Below are 10068 nucleotides of genomic sequence, written 5' to 3' on the forward strand. Positions count from 1 at the left end.
CAAATATTTTCTTCAAGAAAAGGATAAGCGTCATGATGAAGGAATTCAGTCATCTAGATTTTCTATAAATTTAATACCGACATGAACTCACTCTAGATCTATATTCATCTTTACCCATTCTAGACCTAGGTTCAACATATAGCCTCATTTTAAACTAATTTAACCTTAGAAACAAAAAAATAGAGTAAATAATTAGATTAAGACCTATTAAAGACCTAAACCAATCTCAACAAGTCGGTCTAAATTTGATTTTGAGTCTAGGTTTTATTCCAAAACTTTCAAGTCTTATAAATTTGAGACTAGATTTGGGCCAAATCCACAAAAATAAATAGCTTTGTGAAGCTGGCTTATGAGTCTTGACCATCTCAATAGATAGATAATATAAAAAGATAAAATAAATATACAAATAATTAAATAATACTCCATTCTATTATTTTAGTTATTTTACATAGTAGTTGGGCAACACCAACATGTAATATTCTTTTATACATTTTTTTTAAAAAAAAACGACCCAACTCAATTGGGGTTCGTTGAAAGACCCCATAGTCGAAAAACAGTTACGTACATAATTGGAGATCTATCTGGGTATTGTATTGTGGTGCTCTGAGTATCTGACTATATTACTCATTTTTCAAACGCTCAGAATTTTTCCTTATTGTCCCAGGTTTGTATCTGCAATTTCATCAACTCAATTGGATTATATTTTTAATTAATCAATAATATCACGTTTTGACATGGAATATGGATCTATGTAATAATCTCTTTTTTCTTCGATGTTATATTCTTGATTCGCGATCATTAATTCGGTAATTGATGATTATATTTGTAGTTTCTTATTGATTTTCTGAAATTTTTGTTCAGAAATCTTCTTGTTATATCTGTTTGAGTATGGCGAACAAACCTCAAATCCCAACTAAGAATTCTGCACTCATTGCTGTTATTGCTGATGAGGTATTGAGTTTAGCTTTTTTTTTTTCTTTTTATTTCTAATATTCTTGAAGGTTTAATTTTTTGTTGGAGATATTAGAATGTTGAAATTTGGTTTAATTGAGTAGAAGTTTTATGTTTTATTTCAATTAGGGTTAATTTTTTTTTTTTTTGCAAATGTTGTCATATTTCATTTCAATGCTGTTTGTTTAGCTTCAATTTTAATGATATATGATCATGTAATTACAAGTTGTAGGGAAAATCACAAGGATTTCCAATACTTTATAATACTATTTCACTGCTGATTGGGTGATACAAGGTATTGGAATGAGCTTTAGGGTTTTAGAAAGATGTCAAGTATTATGGTTTTTAGAAGATGGTTAAAATTTGTAATTGGGAGTTCAATTGAATCCATGTATTGTAGATGTGATGATAGATGGGATGACATTCATTCTTCGATCACTTTAAATCGAGCTGCATCCTGCTTCCAAATTACTCTCTCCCTCTCAATAAAATCGTCCAATACACTAACTCAATCCTTATTACTTCAAGTTGAATCAATACAATTTGGTGATCTACATTTATTCAATTTGACTATGTTTTAACTTATTGGTTAAGATACAATATAAAATTAAGATTGATCGATAAATAGTGTTCAAAAAGCAAATGAGACGGTTTTGTTGAAAGGTAGGGATTACTAAATAAGGAATGCTTTGCTAGAGAAAAAGGCCTACAGCTGATACTGGTCAGTAATTAGGGTGATTAAGAGCAAAAAACGAATTCTGGAGAGGAAAATTGAATGATTTTGAAGCAAAAAGGGATAGAGATTAAGAATTTTTTTGATGCGATGCTCTAGGGAATGAGTAGTGAAAGATATGGATAATTCTCTGAATGACATTCCCATATTTTGGTTTGGCTAATTAACATCATTTAGATTCATTGTTGCTTATTACTCTGGCTAATTGACTTTTAGAATTCTCACATGCAAGAATTGCTAAATATTTCCATTCCCGACTTTTTTGCCATAATTTACCTTTGTGTGAGGCAAATGGGGAGTTTGGTTCCACTTTTGAACTTCTGATCCCTATTCCTTTGCACTCTTTATGAACTTATTTTGAAGTTGTGCTCTATCATGTTCTTGGAGATGGAATTAGTGAGGTGGGAAATGGGAGTTTAGGATCTAGGGAACAGTAGCCGGTCCCAACTATATCCACCCTTGTGAATATCCAAACTTTTTATTCACTAAGAAAGGTCCTAACATGGTTTTTTTTTTTTCACTTGGAACTTGTTGAGTAGGAGAAATAATAATTTTTATTTTCCTTAAGTTTATTTCTTTCCTCCCCCACGCCTAGTTCCTCCACCACTCCAGTCATGATGGTTACCTGGGGAGGGAAGGCATTTTACTTGGAAAAAATGGAGATGTGAATGGGTTGAGTGAGGATCGAGGAATGAGAGGCAGATGATACTTTTTCACATATAAAAGAATATCAATAGTCAATTAACAATGACTAGCGTTTATAACCTACAAGTGAACCTAAAGTTAGTAATGTTTCTAATTAAATGAAAGTTGGGACTGTTTTAAAGGTGGATATAGTTGGGATTGTCGCCAATTTCCAAAAGGTCTTTTGTTGTGTCTGCTAATTATGTTAAAGCGGTTTGTGATTCCGGCTGATTGCTGTTACTTCTCATTATTCACAAGCTTATCTTATGAATTCTTTTCACGTAGGACACTGTTACTGGCTTTTTGCTTGCTGGAGTTGGTAATGTTGATATCCGAAGGAAAACAAACTACCTTATTGTGGACAACAGTAAGTGTTTGAATCATTTAAAGAGTATAATTTTACAGTTTGCAGTCTGGTTGCCTACTCTTGGACCCATTTTAACCCCTTCTCCTCAACGCTGCAATAATCTGTGGTTGAAGATTAATTTGATCTTGTAATGTTTTTTAATGCAATACTTCATCATGTAAAATTTTGATCTGATTGGTGAGTCATACGCATTCACCAGTCACCCCATCACATATCCTGATTGCGCCAATTCACCTTCTCCACGTCTCAATTGGAAATCATTGAATTCCACTGTCAACTTATTGACGAGTCATTGATATGAATTGAAAGAATTGTTCAGTTGTTTAATACTTTTTCATGCTATACTTAATTCGTTTAGGATTATCTTCTGCATTTATTTCCTCATTTCATTGTTCTCTTTTTCTTTTTTGTTTTTAGCAATCAGAATTTATTGATAACCAAAATTAGAGTATGAATATGAATACAAGAATTAGCCTTTCTTAAAACTTTACTTCCTCAACTTTAAGTTTGTTGTTCTGGTCTCACTGACCTTGTTTATCTTGCTTAGAAACAACGGTGAAACAAATTGAGGAAGCTTTCAAGGAGTTCACAGCAAGGGAGGACATCGCAATTGTATTGATCAGCCAATATGTAAGTTCATATCCAGTTTTTTAATTTATATACAAATGATTTTTTCGGGTTTTTTATAGGGTTATGACCGAGGGAGTAGCAGTTTACATAGTCGGTGCCTTCTAGTATTTTTGCTTCAATCCCCACACCCCGCCCCTCTCAAGCATGTTTGCCCATCACAAGCTCAATCACCTTTTTACAGATTGCAAATATGATAAGATTTCTGGTTGATAGCTACAACAAACCCATTCCGGCTATTTTGGAGATTCCGTCAAAGGACCATCCTTACGATCCTGCTCACGACTCTGTCCTTTCACGGGTGAAATACCTTTTCTCTGCTGAATCAGTGGCATCAAGCAGATACTAGGCATATCTCCGTCCGAGCATTCGATATTTTGAGTATAAAACCGGAAAACTGTTTGCATTTGGAGTTGATATTCCAATGTTTATTCTCCAAAATAAGGAGTGAAATAATTTCACATTTCTTTGTCAACTTTGTATGATTTTGTTTCTGTACAAAATGCGAGATCAGCAGTCCCTTAATTAAATTTTAGTCGGGATAAACCATTTATTTAATCGTCGTTTGTTTTGTGTAATCAAGTGAAGATTCAATCAAGTGTCCTTAATCTTCAACAAAAGAGGTTAAATGTATTCTCTCACCAAACAATAAGATTATGTTTGGATAAGTATTATGAGGAAAAAGGGAGTAATATGAATTCGGGGTGTTTGGTTTGACGGAAAATCTTTTTGGAAAATACTTATATGTTAGAATTAGTTTTTTCTTGTTTTTAAGTGTATTATTTTCCCTTTTGATAAATATAAATAAGTTCGTCATTTCTTTTATAAACTTTTCATTGTGTAAAAGACCACTTCCTTGTCTAATAACATGGACTTTTGGCATCCTTATTTTGCGTCAAAATAAATATATGCTTGCTTGTGAAAACATTGGAAAAAATTATTGAGCTAAGAAAGGGAGAACGAAGAAGTGCAAAATTGAAAAGACGAGGAAAACCAAATCTCATCGAACTTGTGCAAAAGAATTGAAAACTTTTTTGAATTAAACCTCTCTTTCAAATCTCTTGTTCAACCGAAAAACAGAAATAAGAAATACAAATTTTTTTTTTTTTGTTTTTCGAAAAGACATCTTACCGTAAGGTCTGTAACTAATCAAAAGCGAGTTAAAAGGAGAGAAATCAAAAGTTCAAACTTAGTATAAACGAAAACCTTTCACTGTAGGGAAGTCGGCCAATTTCACCCCTTTATCATCCTCCATTTTTATTCATTACTCTTAACCAAACACGCCGTAATACACAAAATAATGGTTCATAAATTATTTGATCTTTTATTATATGATTAAAAAGAAAGCTAAAAATGTATTTTTTTTCAATCGAGAAATTCTCATTTATTCCTTTTCATCGTATTTTCTCTCAAAGGAGAGCAGCCTTCAAGGATTTCGTAAATTCTTCGACCTTTTTCAATCCTTCTTCAGATGAACTGGCTTCACCCAACAGTCGCACGTATGCACTCCCGACAATCACACCATCAGCCCCCCATCCAGCTATCTACAATCCCAACGAAATTGCGTTAGAACCCAAGTGGATTTTAATAGGAAAAAACAAATCATGTTATGAGTACTTCACCTGTTTTACATGCTCAGGTTTCGAGATGCCAAAGCCGACAGCCACAGGCTTGCTAGTAGTCTGTATGCAAAAGGGAAATCGGTTATACATCTGATCGAACTGATATCTGATCAAACTGACATCGACAGCAAAAGCCTCACCTCTTTAATGTCAGTAAGCAATTGTTGGACTCGTGAACTAACATCTGATCGAGCACCAGTAACTCCAACTGAACTCACCTGCTCACGAAGAATGATTCGGTAAAAAACATAAACAAGCACTAGAGAATCTTATAACCGATTCTTGGCTTCTAACTCCAATTGCAATAAATAATATAAAAAAGAATTAGAGCTGGTCATGGACTATTAAAATTCAACCCGTTTCGCCAACTCTGTCAACCCCATTTGAAACGATCGAGTCAATCTGGTAGAAGCCTAAACTTTGAATTGTCTAAAATGCTTTTGAGTCGGGTATATCCCCAAAAACGCTTGCGTCACATTTTCTACCACAAGCCCACCCATATCGAACTGGAAAGAAAATGATTCAAGGACAGCCTCGGTGAGCACATTGTTTATCGCACTATTTTGGTATTGGGGGTATCTATATTACGCTCCCCTTTCAACCCGTAACTCGGTATTTTATTCCTAGAGTTTTTTTGGGTTCAAATTTTGGTTCACTTAAATAGGCTCGGTGACAAAATTGAACATCATTATTGAAATGTACATCATTACAAAATAGAGTGAGGCAACCACAGTGCAAAAAAGCGGTAATGATTGCGATTGTCGCAACGGACACGGTGATGCAGTAACAGGGTGATGCAGTTTCGTTTTTCCAAATATCGTCCTAAACGATGAAATATCTCTTGAAGCAACCTACAATGCGATTTTTCATAGCTTGATGTGGGTAATACCGTGCAAATTTGAAAACCCTTAACGATGCGTCCTTGTTTTTGCGTTGTGGAGGTAACAATCGCTTTCAAAAACCAAAAATAACACAACATACAGAAGTAATTCTACATCACTTGCACAGCTGTAATGGAGTACCGAGGCACATAATATAATCCTCAGAGCATCGGAAACCAACAAGTTGTGCATCCGGGTACTTAAATATCGACATAATTACAACATAAACAAATGATTATATAATTAAAAGGACAACTTACAAGGTAAGTAAATCCTTCAGAAGCTTCAACAATCGCCTTCATTCTATTCTTGGGGGTTGTCGGTGTAGTCAACAATACCTTCACCACATAATACAATAAGTCACGCCAGAAGGTTAAAATTCTCGTAGTAACTTCAATTATCTTTCTTCTTACTAGCTAAATCAAAAGAAAAGCTACGGAGTAGTGGTTCTTGTGATGAACTAAACGGAGATAAGAAAATAATGCGGAAAAGGATGATGGACTAACTATAACCACTCCTGTCATACTATGATGCCGATGAGTGCTTTCTACTTCTTTTAAGAGTAATCAAATTGAGAATCTTTTCATTAGCTTGGAGTTTATATAAGACTACGAACTGATTGAAAAGAAAATGAAGTGCTCAAATGGAAAAGCCTACCAGTTCTATTCCGTACTTAAGAGCTTCCTGTCTAAGAACTTCTGTCTCCTCTAAGGGAACGTCGGGGACTACTAAACCTGAAAGTATAGATATGAACATTTACGTACATCAGATATCATACAAATTTACGCACAAGCGAAATACGATCAAATATGATTTTACGATTTAGTTGTGCAATTTTAGATTGGCATTCGAATTATATTCTCAACTTTTATCTAGTTGTACGTTCATCATTTATTAATCCCGTCTAATACTTTCCCCATCATTTATCTTAGTGCTATAGAAATTTATGTCTTCCAATGTCAGATTCGATGTGCAACCTTACCTTTGTAAAAATTTAAGGGAATTGAAGTTCGAACATCAAAGTTTTTACACTTACCACGAACGCCAACATCTTTGATGGTGGACATAAAGTTCCCCACACCACGCTTCAGTATAGGGTTGTAATACGTAAACAATGCAATTGGACAAGAAAGTTCTGGAACAACCTGTTTAGGAAAGCATGATATTGGAAACTATAGAATTTGCAAAATGAAACACTACAGCAAATATTATACTCGACTAAATAAGATATAAGGATCTTACATTTCTAAGCATGGAGATGATAGCATCATAGTTGGCTCCATGTAACAAGGCACGCGTAGCTGCAGCCTGTGAAGATATAAGTAAAGGTTTAAAATGCCTGATCAACGAAAAGGCTTAAAATGATTGGCAATATAATTAATGTCCGTAGACTCTAAAGCTACCTGAATAACAGGACCATCTGCCAAAGGATCAGAGTATGGCACACCCACTTCAATTAAATCTGCACCACAAGAGTCGAGCACCTTCAATGCTTTCGCTGTAGTAGACAAATCAGGATCACCAGCTGTGATGTACGGGATAAGGGCCACCTTTGTAATTCATGCATATTCATAGGTATTAGAGAGCTGAAAGAATACTCAAGCCATGTTTGGACGTAAGAGCGAAAGAAAGGGGAGGAAAAGGGAGGGATTGCCATTAATAACTCTCGTCTCGGTGGGTTGGGGGTAAGATGTAGGTAGCCTAGTTAGTGATAACAAAGACGTTTTCGATTGACCCTTTTTAGCAGACATCATATACAACTTCATATAAATATAAAATCCATTATTTATTGTCATAGTTTTCGATGGGCGGGATACACCGGGTACGATGATGATGACGAGGAGTTGTGGCTAGATATGCCACGATAAAACCTTCGGAATGAAGTTTATGTTTGTTCATTTCCATTTAGATTCATGAGGTCGACAACATCTACTTATAGCCTAAGGCCTAGAAATCATTAATCTAAGCATCATTAGTCATGCCATTTATACCAACAAGTCCACAAATTTTTTTAAAATTTGACAATAATTTATGCATGAATGTCCACATAAGTTAGCGAATGACATAAGATTTTCACCAAGATTCAACCACAAAGAAGAAGATGAATACAATACATAAACCATTCAAGCTCATATAGGAATAATTTTCTTTCTATACATTTAACCTGAAAACAATGTATACCTGAGCATGGACTTATAATTATGGAAAATTAAAAGACAAAGCAAGCCAATTATGAGTTATTTATGACCCATCAAATATACTAAACTCGTAATGGCATGAAATCCATTATCAACCATCAACATCTTCCCCATCATACATTTCATCAAGTTTTAACCTTTTTCACAAATTTTACAAAAAAAAATTTCAATCTTCAAAAGAATTAGTCAAATGCAAAATTGGTCAAAACATGGGCAAAAAACATTGATCAATTACAGATTCAAGGACATATAATACCCATCTTCTATAAAACAACACAAAGAAAAAGAGATAAAAGATGCTTACTTTTCTTCAAATTGACTTAACTCCACTGAAAAATAATTGGGTTATAAGAAAATTGAAGTGCATAGCAAGCCAATTACGACCCATCAAAATCATAATTTTCAAACTTGTACTCACATGAAATCACCCATCAAAATCTTTCACCATCACACATTCACCAATTGTCAAATTTTTACACAAATAGCAAAAAAAACAAAAAAAAATTCTCAAAAATATAGCAAAAAAAAACCCAATCTTTCAAATACTCATTCAAAATTAAAAATTCAATGAGACAAACTTACCAACTTTCTATGAAAAAACACAAATAAAAAGAGAAAAAGATGCTTACTTTGTTTTGCTCCTTCAATTTATTGAATGTCTCAGACAATCCAGCAAGTGGTTGGGCAGTTTTAAGGGCGGCCATTAATTTAGAGGGTTTTTTTAGAGAATTATTCAATACTTTGAATGAGGAATATGAAGGATTAAAACCCAGAAATGATTGAGTTTTCAATTGTTTTTGTTGCAGAAAAGAAGTAGAATTGAAGGGTATAGCCATCTCAATGGGAGATTTTGATCTAATTGGAAAAATATTGGAAGATAATAGAATTAGCCCACCTAGTCTTACTAAGGTTTTTTTTCAATTCTACTCCTTTATATTTGGTATTTGGATCAAGACTTAAATACTAAAAATAAGTTTGGTTTAAGTGTTGTTCTTTGGTCCTAAAGAAACAGCTAGTCAAAGAAAATAAAATAAGTTAGTGATTCAATTTTGACAAGGGTTTTATTATATTTTGAAAATTGATTGTCTATATGAGTAATATTGAAGTAATTAGGGTATATTATATGTATGTATCATTAATAATTGATTAACTTGTGTACATTGAATATTGGAAATATTATTAAATGTTGAGTGTATGTTTCGTCATCATCGTATTGAATCATATAAGTTATGATTAGGGTTTGACGTGGGATAAAAATTGGTATATCATAAGGAGATTGCGGTCAAAAAGAGCTTTAGGTCACAGCTCGTTAAATATTTGTGTATTTTTGTTAATTAGGAGAAAATAGTGTTAATTAAATAGCTGAATTATTGGTAATATCATAAGGATATATTATTAAATGTTAAATGTATTTTTGTTTTGTTCAATTGACCAATGCGTAACGTATGATTTTTTTAAGGGTACTATTCAATAAAGATTAATTTTTGGTTATTTGTTGTATTTGGAAAAAAGGTGAGTAAAAAGCCAAATTTTTTTTTAAAAAGCTACCTATATAAGTCTTTTTATTTTAGCTTATATGTCAGCTTATTTAAGCCATTTACCAAAAAATTATTTTTAAATGTTTAAACAAGAAAAAATTAAATTAAACCATACTTAATCTTTTTTTTTTTTATCCAACTTATTATTAATTAAATCATCTTATTCATGCCAAATATAATGTCAATGAGATTGGGAGAATATAGTTATTAGCTAGTTAGTATATTGCAATAACATTACAAAAATAAATTGCAAAATTTCCACTTTGGTGTCTTAAGTCAGTATGGTTCCCTTTAGTGCCATGTAGCTTCATGAGTCCACTTTGATGTCTTAAAATTTAAATAAATGAGTAGTTAACTTTGTTTAGAGTTGCTCTATGAGAAAATTAGGAGTCAAGGAATTTTTCAAAACTTGTGTAATATTATAAATTTGGAGACCTACATGATATATCCCATCTGAATTATTTTAT

The 10068-nt window shown here is 33.1% G+C and overlaps 2 protein-coding genes across 2 annotated transcripts; one reads left to right on the forward strand and one right to left on the reverse strand.

The window, feature by feature from the left end:
• The first annotated feature begins 459 nt into the window (after nt 1–459).
• LOC130800259 (V-type proton ATPase subunit F) lies at nt 460–3818 on the forward strand. The gene is made up of 5 exons (XM_057663713.1): nt 460–664; nt 862–951; nt 2654–2735; nt 3283–3365; nt 3547–3818. The coding sequence occupies exons 2-5, from the start codon at nt 889–891 to the stop codon at nt 3709–3711; spliced, it is 393 nt and encodes a 130-aa protein (XP_057519696.1). The 5' UTR covers nt 460–664; nt 862–888; the 3' UTR covers nt 3712–3818.
• A 275-nt stretch (nt 3819–4093) lies between these two features.
• On the reverse strand, nt 4094–9126 carry LOC130800258 (tryptophan synthase alpha chain-like). The gene is made up of 9 exons (XM_057663712.1): nt 8693–9126; nt 7269–7415; nt 7108–7173; nt 6902–7010; nt 6523–6599; nt 6126–6203; nt 5125–5202; nt 4985–5044; nt 4094–4906 (listed from the first exon to the last, which is right to left on the reverse strand). Exons 1-9 carry the CDS (start codon nt 8897–8899, stop codon nt 4772–4774), a joined length of 957 nt encoding a protein of 318 aa, XP_057519695.1. The 5' UTR covers nt 8900–9126; the 3' UTR covers nt 4094–4771.
• Nucleotides 9127–10068: the final 942 nt, after the last annotated feature.

The sequence above is a fragment of the Amaranthus tricolor genome, chromosome 14 (assembly GCF_026212465.1).
Source record: "Amaranthus tricolor cultivar Red isolate AtriRed21 chromosome 14, ASM2621246v1, whole genome shotgun sequence".
NCBI classification, from domain to species: Eukaryota; Viridiplantae; Streptophyta; class Magnoliopsida; order Caryophyllales; family Amaranthaceae; genus Amaranthus; species Amaranthus tricolor.